This window comes from Nomascus leucogenys, chromosome X (assembly GCF_006542625.1).
Source record: "Nomascus leucogenys isolate Asia chromosome X, Asia_NLE_v1, whole genome shotgun sequence".
NCBI lineage: Eukaryota > Metazoa > Chordata > Mammalia > Primates > Hylobatidae > Nomascus > Nomascus leucogenys.
The window spans coordinates 53327964-53355748 of record NC_044406.1 but is presented as its reverse complement, the minus strand read 5'-3'; the positions used below and the strand labels follow the sequence as shown (position 1 = coordinate 53355748).

The following is a 27785-nucleotide window of genomic DNA, read 5'->3' as shown; positions in this document are numbered from 1 at the left end:
TGGTTGTATGTATCTGTTCTTATGCCAGTACCATGCTGTTTTGATTACTATAGTTACCCAATGCATTTCTTCAACATTTATTTTTAACTTAAATCAAATAAATGTACATTCATTTGCAAGTCTTCTGATATACAGGCAATTAATTTTGTTTGAATTTCATTCAGTAAATAAAATTCTGCCATATATTCCTTGCATAAATTCTCCTCCTAATGCATCATCATCAGCAGATTCTAATTTGAGTTTTTCTCAAATGAAACAAGAATATAAGAATACTTTCAAAGTAAACCAAATGCAAATTCTTCTCAAAAATTTATGATTTTTTTCTAACCTTTTATAGATTCAAGCCCACATATAATCCAATAGCAACTTTGTTTTCAAATCTTTAGTTCTTCTAAAGTATTCAACTGAATTGTTATAGTAGCAGCTGTCTTTTTGCACTCATCAATTTATGTGACGTTAAACTATATAATTGCAATCACAAATATGCCTGGCCTAAAGAGCTTAGGGGACTAACTAACGCAGCTGACTCTCAGTGTGCATACAATTCAACTGATGGGAGCAGATGCATATTCTTTGCAGAAAGGATTCTGCTATTCACTAGGGATGAAGAACACTAATTAAACTGATGAGTCAGTTAACTAAGTGTGAATTAATAGATCCTGCTACTGCAAATATGTCTACTAGATAGACTGAAAACTCATTGAAAGCAGGATCTGTCTTTTGTGTCCCCACAGCACTTAGCAAAATGCCTTATAAAAATGTAAGCATTCCATATGTGTTGGTAGAGTTGAATTGAATATGATTGGATTCTGCTAACTTTTTCTGAGTAATAGTGGGTTGGATAATGACAATGGTGGTATGCCAGGAGAGGGTGTTGCCTAGGAATTTTCTGGCAAAATATAAGTATCAAAAATACCCTAAGACATTAGACATGTGCAGGCTGCAATATGACTCCCCTGCTTTAATTTTTTATGTGTGATTATAATACTACAAGCTTCATCATTATTGTGTTTTCCTTTCTTAAGACTTGAAGTCTATATTTATACGGGGTCTACAGTATATTTTAAGCTAAAAACCAATGGAACATTGGTAAATCCCAATAATGCATGTTTTTGATGTCTGGTAGCACACTATACATTAGTATGTGATTCCTACACATATCACTTTTTCCTACTGGAGTATTTTCATACGGAAGATCTCACTCAAAAAGCAAACACAGCCTGCTCTGGTTAACTATTGCTGTATACCAAACTACCTTAAACCTTCGGGGCTTACAGCAAGAATTTATTCTCTCTCATGATTCTGTGGGTTGACTAGACCCATCTAGGTAATTCTCACTTAGGGTTTCTTGCACCACTGCAGCCAGATGGTTGACTGGGGCTGATGTCATCTGAAAGCTCAACTGCATTGATTGTTCGAGTTGGCTCACTTCCATGTCTTACACATGATGTTGACTGCTGGCTGGAAACTCAGCTAGGCCTGCCAGCTGGAGCACCTACATGCAGCTTCTCTCTGTGGCTTGGGCCTCCCTTAGCATGGGTTCCCAGAGGAAGCATTCAGGAATATTCATTCCAAGAAAGAAAGTAGAAGCTGTCAATCTTAAGACCTGGACCCCAAAACTGGCACATTGTCACTTCTGCCATATTCTATAATACTAGTCAAAGCAATCACAGAGCCCACACAGACCCAAAGAGAAGTCACAAATACCCCATCTCTCATTAATGACAGTACCAAAAAAGTGGTAACCATCTTTAATCTGTCATAACATCCATTATAACTTTCTACTTATGATAGTCACCGAAACTAAAATTTACTGAGATTGTCAAAACAAAAAGAAGAGTCCAGTTACAAGGAAACTGATCTAAAATAATCAGATTAAATATTAGATGGATAGTCTATTTTACCATATAATCTCATTTTTGCCCAGGGTAAGAAGGTTGAATAAAATATTTCAAGCATTTTTCCCACCCTTACTAGTAAGTTTTACTACCACCAGCAGGAAAGAAAAGGGAAAGTCAGGCAAGGATTCCTTTTCTTTGTAATAGTCTCAGTATTTTAATTTTTTTTTACTATTTATTTGCTTATTTATGCCAAGTCTTGAACAGTCTCTGGCTTGGCTATGAATGGGCTAGGTTTCTGAACTCTCATTCTGCCCTCTCTGAGAGAGCAGTTCTCTGCTCTTGACTCAGAAGTCAGATCCCACCTTATACAAAAATTAATTCAAGATGGATTAAAGACTTACATGTTAGACCTAAAACCATAAAAACCCTAGAAGAAAACCTAGGCAATACCATTCAGGACATAGGCATGGGCAAGGACTTCATGTCTAAAACACCAAAAGCAATGGCAACAAAAGCCAAAATTGACAAATGGGATCTAATTAAACTAAAGAGCTTCTGCACAGCAAAAGTAACTACCATCAGAGTGAACAGGCAACCTACAAAATGGGAGAAAATTTTCGCAACCTACTCATCTGACAAAGGGCTAATATCCAGAATCTACAATGAACTCAAACAAATTTACAAGAAAAAAACAAACAACCCCATCAAAAAGTGGGTGAAGGACATGAACAGACACTTCTCAAAAGAAGACATTTATGCAGCCAAAAAACACATGAAAAAATGCTCATCATCACTGGCCATCAGAGAAATGCAAATCAAAACCACAATGAGATACCATCTCACACCAGTTAGAATGGCCATCATTAAAAAGTCAGGAAACAACAGGTGCTGGAGAGGATGTGGAGAAATAGGAACACTTTTACACTGTTGGTGGGACTGTAAACTAGTTCAACCATTGTGGAAGTCAGTGTGGCGATTCCTCAGGGATCTAGAACTAGAAATACCATTTGATCCAGCCATCCCATTACTGGGTATATACCCAAAGGACTGTAAATCATGCTGCTATAAAGACACATGCACACGTATGTTTATTGTGGCACTATTCACGATAGCAAAGACTTGGAACCAACCCAAATGTCCAACAACGATAGACTGGATTAAGAAAATGTGGCACATATACACCATGGAATACTATGCAGCCATAAAAAATGATGAGTTCATGTCCTTTGTAGGGTCATGGATGAAACTGGAAGCCATCATTCTCAGTAAACTATCGCAAGGACAAAAAACCAAACACCGCATGTTCTCACTCATAGGTGGGAATTGAACAATGAGAACTCATGGACACAGGAAGGGGAACATTACACTCCGGGGACTGTTGTGGGGTTGGGGGAGGGGGGAGGGACAGCATTAGGAGATATACCTAATGCTAAATGACGAGTTAATGGGTGCAGCAAACCAACATGGCACATGGATACATATGTAACAAACCTGCACATTGTGCACATGTACCCTAAAACCTAAAGTATAATTAAAAAAAAAAAGAAAAGACTGACAAAGTATACTACCTTTCCTGCTCTACCTGTGAAAGAACTCAAAGTTCAGTTGACTCAATGGCAAGTGGGAGACCTATAGAACAGAGGTTCTGGGTGCATGTGCACATTGATTTTCTTTAATTTGAACTTTATATTTTGAGATGATTGTAAATCTACATGCAGTTACAAGAAATAATATGAAGAGATCCCATGTACCCATTACTTGATTTTCCCCAATGGTAACCTATAGCAAAGCTGTACTATAATATCAAACCAGGTTTTGCTTATTTTTTTAGAGGCAGGGCCTCACTCTGTCATCCAGGCTGGAGTACAGTGGCACAATCATAGCTCATTATAATCTCAAATTTCTGGGCTGAAGCTATCCTCCCACCTCAGCCTCCCAAGTAGCTGGGACTACAGGTGCATGCCACTATGCCCAGCTAATATATATATATATACACACACATGCTAATATATATATATATGCTTATATATATATATATACACTAATATATATATATTCGCATATACATATATATGTTGACAGATGGGGTCTCACTGTGTTGCCCAGGCTGGTCTCAAACTCCTGAGCTCAAACGATCCTCCCACCTAGGCCTCCCAAAATGCTGGGATTACAGGCATGAGCCACTACACCCAGCCACAACCAAGATATTGACATTGATATGATCCACCAATTTTATTCAGAATTCCCAGTTTGGTACTCATTTGTGTGTGTGTGGGCGCACATGTGTGTGTATATTTCGTTCTATGCAATTTTATCACCTTTATAGGTTTGTGTATCTACTACCACAGTCAAGGTACAGTTCTAATACCACGTGTCCCTCAGGTTGACCTTTTATAACCACATCTAACTCCTGCCCACTACTCACATCGCTAACTTCTAGCAACCACTAATCTGTTCTCCATCTCTATAATTTTGTCATTTCAAGAATGTTACATAAATGAAATCATAAAGTATATGTCACTTTAAGACTGGCTTTTTTCACTCAGTATAATTCTCTAGAGATTCAACTTGTTGCATTTATCAATAGCCTGTTCCATTTTTATTAATGGATAGTATTCCATGGTATGAATGTACCACAGTTTGTTTAACCATTTACCTGTTGAAGGAAATCCATGTGGTTTCCAGTTTTTTACTATTACAAATAAAGCTGGTACAAATATTCCTATACAAGTTTTGTGTGGATATAATTTTTTCATTTCTCTGGGATTAATGACCAAGAGTGCAATTTCTGGTTGGATGGTAGTTGCATGTTTAGTCTTCCAAACAGTCTTACAAACTGTTTTCCAGAATGACTCCACCATTTTACATTCCCACCAACAATGTTTGAGTGAACCACTTTCTCCATGCTGAATTTTGATTATATGAATTACCAATATTGCTTTTAACAGTTGATGGCTGGCAGCCCCATGTGAATCAAGCATTATTCCCTACTTTTCCCTTCTTGATCACTTGGGAAAGCCTTAAAAGACATCAAAGATAACAGGGAGAAGTAATTTCTGGAGGTACTTTTAGTGGCATTTTTATTCCTGCTTCTTCATATCCCAAACTATATATGTAAACTCAGTGATAGGTCCAGTCATCAATGCATCACAGGTGCTCAGTATCTATTGACTGGCCAAATATAAGTTATATGTCTTCTTTCAAATTCCTTTTACTTAAATGTTAAAAGTTACATGCAAATGCCTTCATAGAGTTTTCCAGCCTTTCTTTTCTCTTACCTAAGTCATCTCTTAAACCAATGAGAGTGAACAGAGTTGAAGTGAGAATGGATTGTCACATTTATGCCACTAAGTAAATATTGCGCATTCAAATGTGGACTACAATACTAAACCAATCATTCATACTCTTTCAATTTACTTGTTTCTCCTTGGCCAGGTGGAGTTTGCTCCTGATATTGGCCTTCAATACAAAGGAGAGCTGACAGTTGTTTTACGTTACATCCCCCCAGAAGAGAACCTGATGCTTCCACCAGAACAACTCCAAGGTAGAGTAAAAATCAATGACTTTGATCAATGACATTCTGTTTCTAGAAGTGTGGTAGTGGGACTCAGGGATTGGTTGCATTATATTTCTTTCATATTACACAAACAAAACATAAAGGGTTTGGTGTCACTGTCTTTTGGGGAGAGTCGAGATGTGTATACCGTATATATGGAAGAATGCAGGATTCTTACAAGGAAAGACAAAATTCATACTTAGAAACCAGCCTTGGTGGTCAGTTTTGTTTTATGTCCCAAAGATATAGGATCTTCTCCCAGGGTTGGGGGAAGGCAGGCTGCTGGAGGCAAGTATAGGAAACTGCTCCATGGATTTATGACATTCACAGCTATTCAGGGAGTCTTGAGGAAGAAGTTGATCTAGAACACAGGATTTAAAGGAAAAAATCAGATGGAGTCAATTTATAAATCTCTCTTCCCCTTTATATTAAGCTGTTTTTGCATTGCTATAAAAAATACCAAGACTAGGCAATGTATAAATAAAAGAGATTTAATTAGCTCATGGTTCTGCAGGCTACGTAGGAAACATAAAACAGGCATCTGTGTCTGAGGAGGCCTCAGGAAGCTTACAATTATGGCAGAAGGTGAAGGTGAGCAGGTGCCTCACATGACAGGAGCAGGAACAAGAGAAAGAGAGAAGGTGCCACATACTTTTAAACAACCAGATCTCACAGGAATTCACTCAGTATCATGAGGACAGCACCAAGGGGACGGTGCAAAACCACTCATGAGAAATCCACCCCGTGATCCAATCACCTCGCACCAGGCCCCACCTCCAATAGTGGGGATTACATTTCAACATGAGATTTGGGTGAGGATACACATCCAAACTATCTTGCCCTTCTTTTACCATCAGTTCTTGCAGGCAGCCTCCTCTGTCCTCCCATTCACTATTACTCTTTTCAGTGTGACCCTGTGCAAGTAACTCACTATCACCTGATCTCAATTTTCTCACTTCAAAGGGCTGTTGTGAAGAGTAAACAGGTTCATATACGTAAGGTGCTTAAAACAATACTAAATAAAGGTGCTGGTTGTGGCACTGGTTTATATCATTCGTGTTGAACGTATTTCATAAGAATAGAAAAGTGAGGTGGAAAAGAGATTTCTCTCACCCTAAAATGTAACTGTGCTTGGGCTGTAGCCTCTAGAGCTGGCTCTGACTAAAACTGACTATTTGTAAAACTAAAATATCAAAGGGAGTTATGGAATTTTCTCTTTTGGAGTTTTGGTGCGTGTATATTGTTTTCATCATAGTTATTTCTCACTAAGAGCAGGAATGGTGCTCCGGGAAACTCTTAGGCATTCTGTGCCTTTATACCATGTGAAAAGATATGCTTTGTAAGGGAGTGTTTAAAGTTTTAAATTTATTTATTCATTTGTTTCAACAAATACAAATGAAAGACCTATCTGGAAGGAATCCAATGGGGGCAAAAATGTTTAAATGAATAAAAATATACAATGTAAAGGCCCAATTTAGTCAGCAAATGAAATATATGTTTGTAGATGATCTTTGTAAATTTTGAAATGGAACCCATGATTTATCTATTTTTTTCTCTCTCTCTCCACCATTCCCTCATTTTGGTGGCTGACACAGGAAATAAAACTTTTAAAAAGGGAAAGAAGAAGGAGTCACCTGTAATCTCTGGAGGAATACTAGAAGTGTTCATCAAAGAGGCGAAGAATTTGACAGCGGTGAAGTCAGGAGGCACTTCTGATAGCTTTGTGAAGGGGTAACTTTGTTTTAGCTCTTTTTGGATGATACTTAATAGGAAATGAAAGGATCTGTGATCCACAAGCCACTGGTGGCTGTGAGCCTTCTGTGTTCTGTTTACTAGAAGTGTATGGGTGAGAACTACCCTTAAATGCTGGCTCTTACATCTAAAACAACACAAATGTGGAGGGAACTGCTGATTCTAGCTGTCACTCTGTTTCCAACATATTTCAGTAATTCCCATCACTCTTACTCTCAAGACAGTCAACTTTTTTCTGTAAGATTCATTTATCGAAAGTGGAAAAAAGTATCATTTTCTATGTGTAATGTATTTATATTGTTCTTTATTATCATTTTGTCCTGGCAATATGCAACGATCACCAAAATATCAGATCCTTGATATTTTTCTCTCTTGGGGGAAATTGTAAAAAGTAGAGATGTCAGAGCATCCTTGCTGGACTTATTCACTGTCGAGTGCTTTGGAGAGGCTCCAAGACCACCTGCTAGGCATTTGTGCCCAAGCTATGGAGCAAAGGGCAGCTTCTTGAGGGAATGCAGCCCTTAAAATAGATACTTTTGCCTAACTCTAGGCAACTCAAACATCAAATCCCTTTTGATTCCTGATTATTGGATATTTTTCTCTTGGAAATTGAGAAACTAAGACTGCAAGGTTATTTTTCATTCATTCAAACAAACACAAAATGCACATGTGCCAAGCACCAGGTGCTACGCTTTCAAAAATAAATAACATATTATCCCTGCCCTCATGGAACTCCGTAAAGCACATAAGGTAAAACAAATTCCCATGATGCCAGACCATGAGGTTCATTCTTTGAGTCAGATGGCAATATTGTTCCTCTTCTCATGCTGTGTTAGAAAAGTGTATTTTTTCCTACAAGGAAATGGGTTGAGCTCACTCTCACATGTTCCTTGTTGTTGTTGTTGTTGTTTGTTTGTTTGTTTTAGATTTGTGACAGAGTTTCACTCTGTCGCCCAGGCTGGAGTGCAGTGGTGCCATCTCAGCTCACTGCAACCTCCGCTTCCCAGGTTCAAGTGATTCTCATGTCTCAGTCTCCTGAGTAGCTGGGATTACAGGTACGTGCCACCATGCCCAGCTATTTTTTTTTTTTTTAGTTTTAGTAGAGGCAGGGTTTCACCACGTTGGCCAGGCTGGTCTTGAACTCCTGACCTCAAATGATCCGCCTGCCTCAGCCTCCCAAAGGCTGGGATTACAGGCATGAGCCACCGTGACTGGCCACATGTTCTAACTTTGGTAAAGCCAGTAGTGGGGAGAAGCAGTTCTGGGGCCTCTCCATTGGTGAGTGTGTATGCCTGAATCCTGGCACATCTTCCCTTCACTCTTTCTTGCAGTAGATTTAAGCATAGAAGAAATGCTTTCCTTGGATACTGCAGTTACAATTTGTGTCATTAGCCCTACCATCCAGTCTAAGCCTCTGCTGCTCACTGTCTGGTGGAATGAGGAGATGGCTCCCAACCCGTGGCCACATTGTGACCTTGCAATGGTACTTCACATCTTCTGGAGCAGTATTCAGTTTATCTTGTGGAAAATTTATAAAGCAGAAATAATAAAAGACAGTATTTTTGTTCTAGAAAGAAAAACAAAAGCCAATAACTTTCCCGTAAATTCTGTCTATAATAATACTTAAATATTAGGCTGATTCTAAAAAGACATGAGATTTTTTTAAAAGACAGTGAGGGAGCAAGACTAGACCCTCTGTAAAGTTTAATAATATAAAATATATCCATTAACATTAGGTCAGTCTGTGAGCCAAAAGAACAGTGGCTTAAACAAGACAAGTTTTTTTTCTCTCTTACATGTAAACAAAGACTGAAGGTAAGGTTCCCAGGGCAGGTATGGAAGCATCATGATTATCAGGGACCCAGGATTTTTCCATCTCGTTATGGTATCCACCTAATGGGTTAGGATAGCTGCTGCTGTTTCAGCTATCCCATACAAATTCCAGCTGACAGGACACTTTCCAGATGTAAGAAGTAGTTTCATAAGCACTACTTCTTATATCCCATTGGCCAGAACTCAGTCACATGGCTATTCTAGCTGCAAGGGAGGCTGGGAAATGTAGTCTTTAGTCTGGGCAACACTGTGCTCAAATAAAAACACAGAGTTTTTTAGAGGAATATAAGGAGAGAATGGATATTAGGAGATAATAAGCAGTCTCTGCTTGGTACATGAAATGAAATCTTAAGTGACTTAATGTATCTTCTTTATTGTAAAGTCATTTGCTTGTAGCATTTTTCGTTTTTGTTCCATGTACTAATTCCATATGTACATATGTCTTCTTTTCTAAAGTATGCTCCCTGAAGGGGGAAAACAGACATTTTTATCACATACCTAGAGCCTCATACAGTGTTTTGACCATAGTCGAGAAAACCTAGGATACAGGCGTTTTATTTGAAAAGAGATTTCAGGAAACACCAATGAGGAAGTGGAGAAAATGAGACAAGGAAGAAAGAGAAGTTGATTAAAACGTATGTTAATGGGCAGGTTACCACTGTGGGCAACTGGAGCTTGATTCCACTGGGGAAGCAGTGAGAAACTCTATGAAATACACCTTAGGATTGTCACTTTGAGGGACAGGGAAGCTGGGGAAATTATCCACCAATTTCTCAAACTCATCAGTTAAAGGTTGCCCCAGGGGCATTAAATTCCAAGTAATCCCAGAGTTTCCTACACATAAGCTGAGCCAGCTAACACAACATCAGATAAATTCCTTAATTAGAGGAATTTATTCCTTGTATCAAGAGACACAAGCACTTGAGGTGGGAAGCTGAAAGCACATCAGGAACTTCCCATCCAGCTCTAAGGAGGCCAAAATTATGTGAAGCAAGGCATTCAATAGTGTCTATTACAGGAGGTATTTTCTTTTCAAGATGGAAGGAAGGACCAAAATAGGATTAGAAAGGAGAGTGAGGGCATTTTACTAATGTCCCACTTGAAAGAAATAATAAGTCATTCCACTATATAAATCCAGATTTAAGCATATAGAAGCCTGGGAAGGAAAATCAAATAGACACATCACACTTGCGTACACGCTGACATTTTTGGTCTGCTGTCTTATTGATGGTTTGATTGTTTTTTCTCCTGCAGCTACCTGCTCCCTGATGATAGCAAAGCCACCAAGCACAAAACCCTGGTAATAAAAAAGAGTGTTAACCCTCAGTGGAATCATACATTCATGTTCAGTGGCATCCATCCCCAGGATATAAAGAATGTTTGCCTAGAACTTACTATCTGGGACAAGGAGGCCTTTTCCAGCAACATCTTTCTGGGAGGAGTTCGTTTGAATTCTGGAAGTGGTGAGGGATTTGGGGACCCACAGGGATGGTCTGTGACTGGGCCCAGGTGGGGTCACTATTCTTGCACATGTGATGTGCAGTGGATGTACATATAGAGTTTCAGCTAAATCCTGAAATTACCACAAATGCTTCATTCCTTTAGCTAAGGATCTATTCATTGTTAAAATACAGATATAACTACAGTAACTTTGTATCCTTAGGCTAGAAGATTGGAAGATATAATGTTTATATTTAATCCTTTCATAGACTAGCATTTACACCTTAGTCTAAGTGAATTTTAAGTACTTTCTTGGGCCTTGCTTCAGATTTTGCTCAGGAGATGATTACCAAGACAGCACAGGCTTCTGATGGGAGGAGAGCGACTTTTAAGACCAACATTACTTCATCATCTTCTCAGTTCTGTCCAGCACTTGCAGCTATTATTTATACTGGTTGAATTGAAAGGAAATCATTTTTCCATAAAAATAACACCAATGTTGTTAAAAACAGATCAAGGAAACCCACCACTGGTGCCACAAGACGCAACTGTAACAGGGTGAATTGGAAGAGGGATTACAGTAGTAGAGCACGTGCAGTCCCCCTAACTCCCATTATCCCATAGCCTAAGCCAGACATAGATGAGACCATCAGCATACACCATGGTAAACATTTCTGTTGAGGAAGGTCCTATCACTATGATAATTACTTATTTATAGATTAAGGGGAGCCAAGAATATCTATACCACTAAAAGGAAAACTCCCCAGGTCAGAAAAGTGTCCTTGTTAGAAAAAGAGAGCCAAATTCATCCCATTCTTCTGTCATGTTAGCACAGTCCAGATGAACCAGCTCTCTACTAAAGTAGGGAGGAAGTGAGTTACCAGGGCCACCCTGATTTGCCTCATATGGCCTAGGCATTAGAGAATAGTGCAGGCTGCAAATGATTGATTCAATTCTAACACCACTCACTACATATACTAAGTGAGAACAAGCCAGTAAAAGGTACTCTGGTCAAAAGGCCCGCTCAAAAGTTGATAGATGCCTTGCAGGAGAGCAAAACATTTCTTGTGTGACATATAATTTTCCCGTTTCGCTTCTTCAGGTGTGAGCCATGGGAAGAACGTGGATTGGATGGACTCTCAGGGGGAAGAGCAGCGCCTTTGGCAGAAGATGGCCAACAACCCTGGAACTCCCTTTGAGGGTGTACTCATGCTTCGTTCCAGCATGGGAAAATGTAGGCTCTAAAGGGACCAGTTTTCCAAGAATGAGGCCACCAGGGCCTATCTGGCTGTCTTTTCCTACCATTGGCAAACTGAGACCTGGGATTCTGCTTCCCTGCCATTTCTCACCTGACAGTGTTGGGACATGAGGGGAGAGATGTCAATAGTATGAACATTTAGGGTCTTGTTGAGTGCCTAAAAACATATATTTCCATCCAATCAAGGCCTTCTTGACTGGATGATAGAAAGTGTACTACTCTGTCCTGTCAACAAGCAAATTGTGCAAAGGCTTATAGGGTTTATACCACAAAATAAATGGCACAAGCCTCCATTTGCTAATTATAAGTTACTTTAGATTTCCTCAAATCCTTTGAAGAGAAAGAGGACCAATGAGAAGGTAGATCACTTGAAAAGTTAGAAGAAAGGATACTGGCCAACTTTTACTCACCCTAGGAATCCACATGATCTCAAGAAGGCATGGTAGAGATGGTTGCTTGAGCAAGGGGATTGTCCTGTTATTGCAGCAAACTTGTGGATTAACCAAGTAGTATTCCAAGATGGATTGACAGGGCTTTCTATGATTACTATAGAATTTATCATCTAAATCAGTTTATTTTTTAGAACAAAGAGAGCTAAATAACTACATCAGAACAATTGATGTTGATTAGAATTGACCTGGGAAAATTGGGATGTAGGGTCACCCTACCGATGACCTAAGAGAGCTCTGTTGTAAACATTTATTTTATAAAATGTTCTAAGCCATTAACTAAAAGGGAATGAGACATAATGGTCAATTGATGTACCTTTTCACATTGTGTTCACTGATGAGACTAGTTTAATGAAAAAGGAGGTACTCTACCTGCTATTTTACTTCTGTTTATCTTCTGCCCTGTTATGGGAGAGAATCAAAGACTCCATCTGCTCTCTTCCACCTTGTTTTCTCCTTCACTGAGTTTTTCTTATCTCCTTTTGCAGTGGTTAACTATTGCCACAATAATGCTGAATGAAAAAACACACCAAATGTCAGTGGCTTAAAATGACAATCCTTTTTCTCATAGTTATGAAGATTGACTATGGCACCTCTCCTTCCTGCTACAGGCTTGAGGTTCTAGGTTGGCTTCTTATGCCTCATCCTCTTTAAGCCAAAGGGATAGCCAGAGCATCTTGATGGCAGAAGTGCAATAAGATGAGCCCCACTGCTTGGGTACATTTTCAACCCCTGGATGTGTCATGTCTACTGATATCTTATTGGTCAAAGGAAGTCACATGGCCAAGATGAAGAGGCAGGGAAATATGCACTGCCCACAGTGAAGCCATGACAAGAGTGAGGATGCAGGAAGAGATGAAGAATTGGGGCCAACAGTTCAATCTACCATACCTTCTCTCACCTGGAATTCCAGATGCTTGAGCTACGAAATTTAGATGCAAAGAAAGTTAAAGCTAGAAGGAAACTCAGGCCCAGTTGCTCATTTTGCAGATTCCAAATGTGAATTTCAGAGAGCTGAGATAACTTGCCCAAGGCCATATAGAGGCTGTGACTAAATCTGGACTTAAATCCAGGCTATCAATCTTAGGCCAGTGTTCTTTTTTCACTGTAGTCCTTGGCATAATGCTATGCTTATTAAGGTGGATAAAAGGGCGTATGTCAAGAAATTTGGAGCAGAGTCTGATTACTTGAGCATGAACATACCTGACCAAGGTATGTTCTGGAGTCATATTCTAGCCTCTGAGCTCATTTTTTCATGCGAGTTCATATAAAATCCTCGAAAGTTTAGAAACTGGGTTTTAGTAGTAACAGAGCTAGAATCATCTTCAGGCTTATTCCTGCTAGTTGTTCCATATTTCTAGATTTCATCTTGAATTTTGAAAACTGATTTAAGAATATATTTAGTATTATTATTAGTAAGGGAATAAGCAATCCAGTTTCAATTTTATTCAGAAGTAGGTCACCTAATTCTACAAAATGGTTATTAGTCTAGTGTTGCTTAGCAAGGTACTTAAAAGAAAAAACTGCACATATCCTTGTGCTGCCCTTCTTAAAAACAGAAAACAAAAAGTGTAAGATCATCATTGCTTCCCACATAGGAAAAATAAAATGTCTTCAGACTTGATGTGACTCATTCTGTCTTCAATTACATTTTTAGGGGAGGTAAGAGGGTGGTGATGGTGAAGTCTGGAAACATCTCTGGAATAGACACAACAAAGTGGATTTATTCATTAATAATAAATATGAAAAAATAATAAATTTTAAAATTTATAACTCGAACTCAAGAAGACCATGAACTTTATGTGTTCAGATGTTTGCCACACGTAGAGCAACTCTCTGTATCATGGTTTCATAAAATCCAACATCTAACTAGGTATTCCCATAATCCAAAACTCAAGTATGCAAAAATCTGTCAGAAACCTATTGGTGTTACTCTTGGAAATAAAAGTCAAAAGTACGGTCTAGAACTACAAATAGTATTTTTAAATATAGGTAATGCATGTGAATGGCACAGAATTCGAATAGTTCAAAATTGTGAAAACTTGTCTTCCTCTCTCCTCTTCCATATCAGAAAATATTGACTATCTGATTCTTCTTTATGGCTACAAGATATTAAATTATAGAGATGTATCAAATTTATTTAATCAGTCCAACCCACTACCACATTAAATATGGTTAACTAAGCTATCTATATTTAATGGCTTTTCTAAGCAATCTTTTCCTTCAAAAAATAAACACTTTGAAATTCAAAATGAGGTATAAATCTTACCCAGCCATTCCACTTCTGAGTATTTTTCTTACAGAGATAGGTGCATATATGAGAAATGAGTACATACAAGGATATTTATTCAAAGAGATTGGAAACAACCCAAAAACCCATCAATAAAGGCCTTGTATAATATCACATGACCCTGATTTCTGCTTCACAAGTCACTGCTTCATCTTTGTCTTTACTCATTCTCTACAAAACTATTAAAAATTGGATTATTCAGTGCTCAGTTCTTTTCTCCTCACTTTATACAGCCTTCCAGGCATTATGTACTGTACTCTCAAGATTTCATACACTTTTCACTTCCAACTCACATCTCTAACCCAGACCCTTCCTGTCAGCCCCAGACCCAGATCTAACTGCCCATATGACATCTCCACCAGGATACTTCATGTTTTCAACATATTAAAAACTGTACTCTTCATTTCACAGTCTCCCTCACACTCATGTCTTCCTGTACCAGCGTGCCCTATCTCTGTACCTGGTACCATCATCCACCCAGTAACAGTAACCAGACACCTGCTATTGATCTTTGGTTTCTGCCTCTTTCTTATCCTGAGGCAAAAATCAATCAGGAAATCATATTGAGTCTGCCTCCTAAATATCTCTAGAGCCTGTCCAATTCTCACTGTCTCCGTGGCACCATCCTAGTCCAAGCCACTATCACCCTTCTCCAAGATTATTGCAGCAGTCTCCTAGCTGCCGTCTATGCCACCAATTTTGTCCTCCTTCAATCCATTCCTCTTACTGTGGCCAGAGTGATTTGTCTCAGCATGTTATTTTAAAATGTTCAAACATACAGAAAAGTTGAAAGAACTTTATAGTGAACACTCTTATATCCACCACCCAAATTTGGCTCTGCCATTCACATTTGACTATACTTGCTTAACATTATTGATCTATCTGTCCATCCCCAGAGCGATCTGTAAAACCTTCCATGGCTTCCCATTGTCTTAAGAATAAAATATAAATTCCTGCTCATGGCCCTGCATAAGATGGTCACTGCCAGTTTCTCCCAGGCCATTCCTCCCCTCCCCTTCTCTTCAGCCACAGAATTCCTTTTTCTACTTATCAATTGTGCCAGGCTCTATCCCACCTCATGGCCTTTGCCAGGAGTCTTCTTGGTCCATCTTTTCTTCAGCTTGATTCCCATTAGTCATCCAGGTCTAAAATGTTACCTCCTCAGGGAAACCTTCCCTGATCACTCTCTACTGAACGAGGTCACAGCAGCCTGCCTCTATTTCTCCTTCAGTGCACACATCACAATTATAATAAATTATTAACCTAATGAGTCCTTTAATGTCTGTGTCTGTTTCCTCCCTGCCATGTCCCTAGAATGTAAGATTCAGAAGGGCAGAGACGATATTTATATTTTTTACAGCTATATCCCAGTCCTTAGCTCACAGTAGGTAATCAAAAAATATTTGTGGAATAAGCGAAAACAAACTACTGTAACATCATAGAATATTAGACTGTAGGCATCTTTAGAAACCACCATTTCTGACTCCCAATTAACAGATAAGGAAACTGGGGCCCATATAGATCAAGAAAAATGTCTGAATTCGTTTACTGATTGGTCTTTTAAAAGCCACCTTGCTATAGTCACCATGCTGTGCAATGACACAGCATAATGATTATACTTAAAAATAATGTGTATTTCAAAACAGCTGAAACAGAGGATTTCAAATGTTCTCATCACAAAGAAATGATAAATATTTGAGGTGATGGATATACCAATTAGCTTGGTTTGCTCATTCCACAGTGTATATGTGTATCAAAACACCACATTGTACTCCCTAAATATATGCAATTATTATTTATCAACTAAAAATAAAATTAATTTTTATAAAAGCAACTTTCTGACAAGTACTGTAGTTACAACCCTAGACTGCTGGGCCCAGCTTGTCTCAGCATAGATACAAGCACAAAGTATGCTTCCAGCCCCGCATGTCAGTTTATCAGAAGAAGAGGCCACAGCCTTGCATGGAACATCCTACTCCTTCTTTGAAAATCTCAACTCTCATTTTTCCCTCAGATAAATCAAGTTGAAAAGGGACATGGACAAATCTAAAAGCCTGATTTTATCCAATCATACATAAATAACACATACAGGATGTGGTAGATTAATTCTGTTAATCAGCTCTCCTTTCATTTATGTTGTTATTGTCGCTGGACTCATCAGGATGTAGATTTTCCAGGTCACGAAAACACCATAAACAAATATGTTTTGAAGTAACTTCATACTCTCGGCCTTTTTCCTTAAGAAATGTTCACAAATGTATGGCTAATAATCATTAAGTACTTAGGTAATTAATGAATGAATTGAGCCCACCTGATTCACAGTCATATTAGTCTCATCACTACCTACTACTCCAAAGTTTACCTTTTCTTTTTTGAGATGGAGTCTCACTCCGTTGCCCAGGCTGGAGTGCAGTGGAGCGATCTCGGCACACTGCAAGCTCCACCTCCCGGGTTCACGCCATTCTCCTGCCTCAGCCTCCCGAGTAGCTGGGACTACAGGCGCCCACCACCATGCCCGGCTAACTTTTTTTGTATTTTTAGTAGAGACGGAGTTTCACCGTGTTAGCCAGGATGATCTCGATCTCCTGACCTCGTGATCTGCTCGTCTCGGCCTCCCAAAGTGCTGGGATTACAGGTGTGAGCCATCGCGCCCAGCCCAAGGTTTACCTTTGGTGAGGGAGGAGAAAGCCATGGAAGTAATTAGAGTAAACCCCACCTTTAGAAGCAAAGTGTAATGAAATATCAAGTCCTAGAAGCATCTGAAAGTGAGAACTAGTAGGATTTTGGGCTGTGATCAATGTTTGTTTTTCTCCCATGTATACATTTCACATTAATGTGAACATTGTCCCTAGAAGTTGCCAGAAGGGTTTTACTTCTACGATAGTGTCATGTATGACCTCTGAAATTGAAGAAAAATAGGAGGGGAATGTTCATACAGGCAAAAGTACAACAAAAATTAGATTTGGAAAGGTTTGAACAATAGCCAGGAAAATTGCACTACATCAAGGATTCCAAAGGACTATCTGAATCATCTGGACTATGAATTGAATACATTTATTCCAGAGCATTGCTCCAAGCCTACTAAACAAAATCTCCAGCAATCCCAATCATTTTAATCAAGCTTCTTGGGTGAATCTAATACAAATGGATCACAGTTTGAGAAACACTGCATTAGAGGACAAATTATATCAACTCTATTCTTCAAACCAACTCTACATCATGATGGCTTCTTGAATTTGATCTTGAAATAGTCGATTTTTTGCATACCCAGAGATCATTAATTGCAAGGCAACCACGAAGGGGTGGAAAGAGTCTAACCTTCAACTCCGAGAATACTAGTTCAAATCTTGAATTGAGTACTTACCAACCATGCGACTTCAGTCAAGTTAATTATTCTTTATAGGCCATGGTCTATTTGCCTGCAAAATTGGAATAAATAGGCTACTTTGGAGTAACTGAAGATATCAAATAAGGTAATATATGTAAATATGCTTTGCAAATTCTAATCCATTTTTTTAAGAAGGTCATTATTGGTGAGCTAGTTCTATTACTCTGTGGTTCATAATTTCTTATGCCCCTCTTTTCCTAGATGCTGGATTAGGTCTTAAGCATTCTATGTACAATTAAGTGATCTACAGTGTTTAGGTGTAGTAAACATAAAAAAAACCTGTATTTTATGCTAGGTTACTCCTTGCGGGTGATAGTAATATATTTATTTTAGACTGAAATTTCATACTTCATTGGATTAGATAATAAATATTACAGAAAATGTTTAATATCATGGGGAGAAAAATTGGTCAGTTTCTTGGTCCACAGATTATGGAACCTGCAAGCAAACCATCTTTCCTCCCCTTTGTTCAACACTCTCTGCCAGTGTAATGACCATCTCTTTCTATGGCCCATTCCCTATACCCCATGTCAGGAAGACAAAACCTGCTAGCTTCACAATAATGTTGTGTAGAGTCATGTTCTTTGTGTACAGAAGGAAATTTACCATGCTGTCAAAACAATTTCCATAGAAATGCAAACTGCTGTTGTCACTATGAGTAATCAATTGTACCTCATTTACCTCACTAGAATTTATCAAAATTTTCTGGGGGAGGGTTTCTTATATATTTGGAAAACTAAAGTAGAATATATGGTTAGTATTGCCTATAAATGCCAAAACACTCATGGGGTAGTAGATCATACTTTTCTCTCAAGTATTTTGGCAGAAGTAAAGATTTGTCTCTGATTTCCTTTTTCTCTGAAGGAGACAGAAATTAATACAGCACATAAATCAGATATTTTATTATAGTAATTAAAGCAAAAGTTTAAATAATTGGAATTTTCTAAAAGATGTCTTCTTATAGGAGGGCAGAGAACTAGATAGATATTTAAATCTAAATATTTTATTTTTACCTCTCTTTTTTTCTTACTTTCTTTTTTTATTATTATTATACTTTATTGTGAGATACATTTACTTTGGGGAAGGATTCTGATTTCTCTTTCCAAACATTTTTTCTACTTACTCAATAGTTCATTTTGTCTTTAGGAACTTGAAGCTCATTTGTGCAAATCCACAGGAATCCATAAGTCCCAATAAGTAAACTTAGTTTTAAACCTTTCTCCTTTGGAAACAAGGAAGGCAGCCATTCCATCACAAAACAGTCATGGCAATCATTCAAGGTTGAACCCGTAGTTGAAATGATTGGGGATTGGGTATGTATATTTGTTTCCATCCTTTCTTAGTATTTATTATTCATAAATGGACATTTTAAAAGAGAGATCATTGGTTTTCAGTTGATATGAAGAAAGAGATATCTGGACTTTTCCTTAGTCTTGATTTTTGAGCTTCCCCGCCACCTCCATTAATTTGTCTTCCCTGATACCTAAGTATCTTCTTACATCGTCCCTCTGGCTGATGGCGTGCACACCAGAATCTTAAGAGATGTCCTCCATGCTTTTTTCCACATGGGCTTATAGAAATATTATTCTTCATTTTCAGCTCTTTCCTGTCACCTCAGAGTCCAGTTCTGTTAGAGTCACTTGCTTGCAAGGCATCTGAATGCACAGAGCCAAGCTGAGGAGTGAGCTGCTGGGGAGCTTCCCAAGGTGCCAAATTATAAAGGGTGCTAAACATCCCTGAAAATGTAATGAGGTGGAGGGCTCTTCTCAGGAAGGATATGGTATTAGCAGGAAGAAATAATGTCTGCTTGAATAGATAGATGGGGTGAGGAGCTCACGCGTGAAGAGCAATTTATGGCTGATAAATTGCCTCCTAAGACAGATCTGTTTAGATGTGGGGCTTTTGTTTTGCTGAGTGGAGCATGCAAACTTAGGCAACACAGGAATTGGGAAGGACATAGGGAAAAGGGACATTTGCCTTCACTGGGGACTTCTTTCAAATCTCTTCCACCAGGCAGGTCCACCTGAAAATATATGTTGTACAAATTCTTAAAGACCATCTGAGAATTGCACCACATAATCAGCCCAAGTATTGGCCCAGCTCTTTGAATGCACCAGGTCTCCATTCCTGGATTGAACATAATAGTCATGAGGAGACTTTTTCTCTGGGACCTGAAGATAAGTTCAGGGGTTTAGTGGGCTGGAGAAGGAAGACACATTTTCAATATCTAAGAACATCTAAAACCACTGGGTCGCTGAAACATTGGAATGGGGGCTCTTCTTTGAAAGGAATAAGGGATAATTTTCCAAACTCTGCCATAGGGTGGGTCACCTACATGTGAGTATGTTCATTTCTGCCTTGTCATGGCATTCACCTGCTTCAGCTGCCAATTTACTCTCCTACACTCTTGTTCTAATAGGACGTTGGTCTCTTCTCTTTGTTTGTTTTTAGTTAATAGAGTTTATTTCTCAGAGCAGTTTAGGTTTACAGAAAAGTTGAGCAGAAAGTACAAGAGTTCCCATATACTACCTTCCCCCTGAGTTTCTCCTATTATTAACATGTTGCATTGATGTGGTACATTTGTTACAATTGATGAGCCATATTGATACATTATTATTAACTAAATACCATACTTTACATTAGGATTCATTCTTTGTATTTTAGTTCTATTAGTTTTGACAAATTTATAATATCATATATACACAATTACATTGCAACACAGAATAGTTTCACTGCCCAAAACATCTCCTGTGATTTAAACCATGGCAAACACTAATCTTTTTACTGTCTCCATAGTTTTGCCTTTTTTCAGAATATCATATAGTTAGAATTATGCAATGTGTAGCCTTTTTGGATTTGCTTCTTTTACTTTTCAATATGGCATTTAAGGTTCCTCCATCTCTTGTTGTGGCTTGATAGTTCATTTCTTTTTTATTGTGGTAAGAAGACAACGTGAAATCTACTCTCTTAAATTTTAAGTGTGAAGTATAGTATTTTTATTTGTTTTTAAATAGAGAAAAAGACAGAAGAATTCTGAGGAAACAGTAAGTTTTTTTAATTGTTATTTTTCTTTTATTTATTTACTTATCCTGCTAGATTTTTTTTGTTATTATTGGCCACAAATAACTGTTCCTGTGTGCTTGTCTTGCCATATTTACTAATTGCTTGTCTTACCATGCTACTAAATACTTAAATACCTAACATGCCCACTTCTGAGCTTCTGTATGTAACATACATCCCAGACAAAAGCTTTGTGCCACCCTGAACTTGCTGCAAATTAGGATCTTTTCATTAAATTTACTTTCCTAATATCTCCAACATGTTCTGAGTTATTTCTGAGTTCTTTTTTTAACTTTTATTTTACATTCAGGGGTACGTGTGAAGGTTTGTTATATAGGTAAATTGCATGCCACAGGGTTGGTGTACAGATTATTTTGTCATCCCAGTAATAAGCATAGTATTTGACAGGCAGTTTTCGATCCTCTCTCTTCTCCCACCCTCCACCCTCCACCCTCAAGTAGGCCCTGGTGTCTATTGTTCCTTTCTTTGTGTCCATGTGCACTCAATGTTTAGCTCTCATTTATAAGTGAGAACATATGGTATTTCGTTTTCTTATTCCTGAGTTCTTGAAGATGGATTATATGTCACCTATCCCTCGTGTCTTTATACTTATTTGTCTTTGGAGGAAAGCACATTTGCCGAATTGACACACAGATTGGATGGGTGTCTGGTTGCTGTTTTTAAAAATAGAATGATGTTGAATAACTCTTCTTGGTGCTCAGCTATTGAATCTGCCTTCCTATTTCGGTTTTTGCTCACTTATCTTCCTGTAAGTCTAAACTCTGAAACAATTACTCCCTTTGCCCTCCCCTCAATAAATCAAGGGAAGGGATCAGAAATGACATTTATTGAGCATCTACTATGTGTCAAGTACTTTACGAATTGTTACCTAATTTAAGGCTGTTTTTAAAAAAGACCTAAGAGGCTCATAGAGGTTAAGTAACTTGCCCAAGTTCAAAGATAGTATGTAATACAGCCTCACCCAACATGGAGCTTCCCAGTTCAGATCCCAAAGCCCAATTTCTTTGCACTACACTAAACTGCAACCCAGATAGAAACCTTGTGTTTGTCATGAGCTGGAGACTTGCCTCTTAAAGTGGGATTCATGAACCAACAGCATTACCAGAATCTGGGAGCCTGTTGGAAATGCAGAATGTGGGGCCCCAGCCCACACCCACTGAATCACAATGCTCATATAGTAAGATCCTTAGTTGATTTGCAAGAATAATGAACTGTGGAATGCATTGGTGTAGAGAAAATGGCAAAATTGATATTGACACTTAAGACTATCGCCTGTCAGTTGTAGTTGATGCCAACATTGTCCTAAGATACTCCCATTTGCCAGTCTTTTCTTTGAGCCCCTTTTATTCCTTGATTTTTATTTCTTGGCATACACACATGCTTGATTACTAACATCCTTTGTGTGTGTGTGTGTGTGCGCGCACGTGCGTTTTCTCCTGTGGCTATCCTGATGACATCCTTCAGCCAGGTAATCTGACTTTATTTCAGAGTCCTTGAAATGAAAGACCTAAATATTTTTTATTCTACATGATTCTGATAACCTGCTAAATAGAATGAGGACCAACTGACTTTGGATACAATCTCCCCTAAACCTGAGGAAATAGTCCCTGAAAGCTTTATTCCATAGTACTAATCAAATATCTTCTAGCTGGTATCTTCTATTTTCAATCAAGACTCAATATTTGTGTTGCTGCTGATGACAAACTGTAGAGAAAAGCATTTGGGTACCAAGTTGGCTTAAGTCAGTGATAAATGTGAGGCTTAACCCAAAAGTACATTTTGGTAAACCCAAACTTGAAAGAGGATGATGTATTATAAAGAACACTGAGTTGACAGTTAAGAAACCTAGCTCCTTCTCCAAGCTATGCTACTTGCTGTGGCTTTTGAGCAAGACAGTTTCTCTCACTGAACCTCAGTTTTCTCATCTATAAAATGGGAGACTTGAACTAAGTGATATTCAAAGTCTGCTCAAGCTCTAAAGTCCTATGACAACTTACATGTGCTAGAATTAATTTACTCTTTGACACCATCGACTGTAAGAGGCAGCCTTACTTTACATACCACAAAGGAAGAAACAAATGTTGTCAATTATAATTATTTAAGATGTTGCTTTGGATATTCTGCATCTGTTCCTGCATATTTTCTCTTTGCTCTTTTCACACTGTTTTATGCCCTAAGAGGTGAACCTTAATGATTTGCTTCAATGTGACTCTCTTACCTTCTGGATTTTGGTTGGGTTTGGACAAAGAAAACCAGCAGTAGGAGATTGAATGGTGTGAGGAACGTGAGACTGGTATAGTTATTAGCCTGGCTCCCTCCTGCTGGGTCACCAAGTGATAGTGGCTACATTCCTCTATTCAGGGCTATAGTTCTTGTTAGGTTACCTTCTCCTGCAGCTAGAGCTACAGAGCCACTCCTGCCCTCCAATCTTTCAGGCCTACTAGTGGTAAAGGCTCCTAGCTGTGGCTAGTATCACCATCCCTTGTTGTTTTCCCTTGACCCTGACTGCACCTTTATAAATAATCCCTCTACTAATCTTTCCTCAGTGTTGCAGCAACAGTTTCAGTGTTCCATTTGTTTCCTGCTGAGACCCTAATTGATACAGTAATTGATATTAGGCCTGTTCTTTAGGAAGCAGGCTCTCAAAATAGAATTTCAAGATTGTATTGCTCACATATTTGAGAAGCATTCCCAGCACTTGGCACATTAATATGTGCATAGTACATGTTAATGTCTTTGAATAAAAAACAAACCAAAAAAAGTCTTCCAATTGTAGTGCCCCTGTTCACCGGAAGAAATATAAGGTAGCCAAAAATCAAGACGGTTTTTCTTATCACTTTTATTTCTAAGATATTATCTAGTCTAGGTTCACTGTCTACAACTCACCAATCCTTTAGCAAAACTGCTGATCAGAATTGCATGGGCTCTCAACTAGTAATGACTGAGACTACTCAGTCTGGAAAAAAAGCTACTGTGCCCTTGAAAAACTCCATTGCATTTTCTTTCCTAATTTACATAATTTACTAATTGGTCTCTATAGAGACAAAGGAACAAGTGTCTCACCTCTGGCCCTCCTCTAGGGAAATGCTACTCAAAGTTCTGGCCCATGATAGGATAGGGAGCTTGCATCAGAATGTAAATCGGGGTGTGGCTTCCTCCATGGAAAGTTTTGCAATCAAAAACATCAGCTGAACTAAATAACAAATTTATTGACATTATTGATTTCCAGTCTTGGGCAAACTCCTTATCTCCTTGTAAACCAGTAATAAATGGTGCGGGGACCAGCAACTAGTACAAGGACAAGGACCACATTCTGAGGAGCATTGCTCTAGAGGGTCTTGGAACTCAGTCCCTTCACAAAGTTCATCTTCTAAATTGCTGCCACTTGTTGAGAAATAAAAGTATTTCTTCTCTTTCTGGTTTTTCAAGAGAGAGCAAAGTAACTCCTCTTTCCAAGCCTGGAAGTTCATGCTTAGTCTCAGAAGGCATCAGAAATCCACTTAGCTTGCCCAAGAGTCAAACGGAATTTCATGAAACTAAGCGACACATTGGAAGATACTCAAGAGCAAAAGATTCAGATTTGATCTGTGACCAGATAATGGCATTTCAGTTCCATTTGAAATCAATTTGTTAGTCTCGCTGCTGCCTAAGCACAGCACCATCCTCCACAGAAAATTGTTTCTGATGTAGAGAGAGACAATACAACATTTCAAACATGATGCAGAGAAATTAAATTTTCTTCAAGCTCCAATGCAGCCATAGAGCAAACAGAAAAACAAATCCTTAAGCTGTTGAGCATCTTCAGAAATGACACCATAGTAACAGAAATGCATCCGTACATTGCACATTCATTAGTAAAACTGATTCTGATGAACAAAGCTAGGTGCTTTGCCACATTCCTGCGGCTTTGTCCTAAGGAGAAACAAGTGCCATATTTTAAATGAGTTAAACATAAGTTTAACTTTGTAACGCAAACGCTAAAAACATTGGCCAAAGGCAGAGAAGCAATAACAAGTGTTTCTCCAAAGGGGGAGGTGTATTCCCATCATGGTTATACCTGGCATCTTTCTCACCTCGCCCAAAACAGTGGTTCTCACCCTTGGCTTCACATGAGAATCCCCTTGGAAGCTTTTAAAATCCCTCAAGTCCTGTCTGCACCTAGACCAATTATATCATAATCTCTGGGTGTGGCACCAAATCATCAGTATTTTTTAAAGCTCCCTGAGTAATTTGAATGCATATCCAAGGTTAAGGCATAAAGTGTATTGAGAGGGCTGGTAGGCCAAGGTTGTCATGTTTGCAGTCTTGCTGACAAAGACAGCCCCCTTACTGCAGCAACCCTTAGAACACTGCTATACAAGAAGCCCTCAGTGTCCCTTCTTCAGTTACTGTAAGTCTCAGCCTTAATATGTTAACAAGCAAGTAAAGCTGAGAGGAGATGAAATATTTGTGACTTTTTGTGAAGATTAAATGAGATAATTTGAATGCAGTGTTACAGTTTAGATTTTTTTTAAAATTTAAAGTTCTTGGATACATGTGCAGCACGTGCAGGTTTGTCACATAGGTAAACGTGTGCCATGATGGTTTGCTGCACCTATCAACCCATCACCTAGGTATTAAGCCCCACATGCATTAGCTATTTATCCTGATGCTCTCCCTCCCTCACAGCTTAGATTCTTGATGAGCCAAAAGGGTCCACTCATCCCTGCTATTCATTTCTGATTAATTTAGCTAAGGATACAGAACCTATCAAAAGAAAGATAGCTGCAAAGAAGAGGAGCAGATGCAGCACATGTGGAGAAATGTTCCCTTAAGTGTGGGGTCTCTACAAGGCACACAGCTATTAGGAACAGTCCCCACAAGACCTACCAGAATTAAGAAAGATGCCAAATTTTGGGTTTTTTCTACTCCTTTCTATTCCAGATTCCATCACAATTCCAGAATTATATTAACAAACGGGGTTCTTCAGTTTAAGGCAGTACAATGTTTGGTCTTTGGACTCCTGGGTATCCTAAAACTTTTTCAAGGGGTTAGCAAGGTCAAAACTGTCTTCCTTACTTGCTCTTGTCACTGTGCAAAACTGTAGCACTATGGCATGAATCAAGGCAGTGCATATTTTTATCTTCATGCTTTCATAGTAAGAAAAGTAAAATACCAGTTTTATTTAAGAATATCCCTGATGAAGCAGTAAAAAATACTGTTATTAAATCTTGACCCATAAGTACATATGTTTTAAATATTTTCTGTGTATACCAAAGTATGATGCATTTTCAGCATTCTTTTTATTTTAAAGAACAAATAACGGGTTATTCAGGCTTGAGAATTTGGCAGACACTTTTTCAAAAATGAACAAAGTGAGCCTGTCACTTCAGGGAAAACAATTGGCAGTACTTCTTGCCAATGATAACATTCAAGCTTTGAAGCAAAAATTAGAATTTTAGAAAACTTGTATCCACCATTGTGACTGTGACAGCTTCCTAATACTTATACACTTTTCTGATAAGATTGGTGATGACATTAACTAATGTGAGATTCCAATATTGTGTAACAAAATGTATCAATCTTGGGAAGAGCTACTTGATTCAATGAACCAGTGTTTTCTAAATGATGGATGCATGAGTTACAAAATTGTGCATAGATAAAAGATACATTCAAAGCGCAAGATAGACCAATCGATTTTAATGCAACAGAGTACAAAGAGTTTTCATATCACGATTATTCTTTAAGGAACTACAACTTGTTGACTTTTGGTGAAGTGTCAAAAAATATTCACAGTCGGCCGGGTGCGGTGGCTCAAGCCTGTAATCCCAGCACCTTGGGAGGCCGAGGCGGGCAGATCACGAGGTCAGGAGATCGAGACCATCCTGGCTAACACGGTGAAACCCCGTCTCTACTAAAAATACAAAAAAAAAAAATCAGCCGGGCATGTTGGCGGGCGCCTGTAGTCCCAGCTACTCGGAGAGGCTGAGGCAGGAGAATGGCGTGAACCCTGGAGGCGGAGCTTGCAGTGAGCCGAGATCGCGCCACTGCACTCCAGGCTGGGGGACAGAGCAAGACTCCGTCTCAAAAAATAAATAAATAAATAAAAATAAAAAAATAAAAAATAAATAAATAAAAAATAAAATATTCACAGTTATCTAAATAGGCTATTAAAAATACTCCTCCCTTTTCCAAATACATATATGTGTGTGTGTATATATGTGTGTGTGTGTGTGTATGTATAAATATATCTGTGAAGCCAGATTTTCTTCTTATATTTCAATGAAAATAACATATTGCAAGAGACTGACTAGGAAAGCATATATGAGAAACTAGCTATCTTCTATTATGCCAGACTTTGAAGACTTGCAAAAATGTAAAATGATGCTGCTCATCTCACTTTTTTGTTTTGCAAAACATACTTAGATTTTCTCAAAAATATGTTATCTACATCATCATGCAATAAATTTATTTTTTGAAATGCATCGAAATATAATTTTTAAAATTTCTCTGTTTTGATTTCTAACCTGATAAATATTGAGAGATGTAACCCACACAAAGAAAAGTACTTCGGAATCCTTCAAAGGTTTGAGAACTGCAGGTTTAAGGAAATTTTTATAGACATAGGCTGTTCACATTTTTGTTTTTGCAGACAGTTAAATTACTAATTCGCCCAGCTTGATGTTGTGGAAGCTTGATTTTAGGCTTTGTTAAGGAGGTCTACTTTGATTTAACTTAATCCTGAGCCTTGTTCTTTACTTTTGAAGAGTAGTCCTGGATTTTCAGTGGAAGCTGAACCTGTTCACTGAGCTCCTTTAACTTGAAAGGATTTGACCTCCAAACTATCTCTCCAGCACAGATCAGCTGTTGAGATCACTGCTCAGCTCAGGTCTTTCCCTTCAGCTATTTTGTCTTCCT

The 27785-nt window shown here is 38.5% G+C and overlaps 2 protein-coding genes across 3 annotated transcripts in view; one reads left to right on the top strand and one right to left on the bottom strand.

Moving 5' to 3' along the window:
- Positions 1-13762, top strand: part of SYTL5 (synaptotagmin like 5) — a 96468-nt gene extending 82706 nt beyond the window's left edge. The window contains exons 14-17 of one of the 2 annotated variants that reach the window (XM_030807473.1): positions 5277-5385; positions 6993-7128; positions 10237-10445; positions 11525-13762. In XM_030807473.1, the coding sequence (XP_030663333.1) occupies positions 5277-5385; positions 6993-7128; positions 10237-10445; positions 11525-11667 (597 nt within the window). In that variant the 3' untranslated portion in view covers positions 11668-13762. The remainder of the gene's footprint in view (positions 1-5276; positions 5386-6992; positions 7129-10236; positions 10446-11524) is intronic. The other variant, XM_030807474.1, reaches the window with a different exon arrangement.
- Positions 13763-17790: 4028 nt separating this feature from the next.
- The window catches only part of SRPX (sushi repeat containing protein X-linked), an 87715-nt gene continuing 77720 nt past the window's right edge, over positions 17791-27785 (bottom strand). The window contains exon 10 of the mRNA XM_030807220.1: positions 17791-17838. Within this exon, the coding sequence (XP_030663080.1) occupies positions 17817-17838 (22 nt within the window). The 3' untranslated portion in view covers positions 17791-17816. The remainder of the gene's footprint in view (positions 17839-27785) is intronic.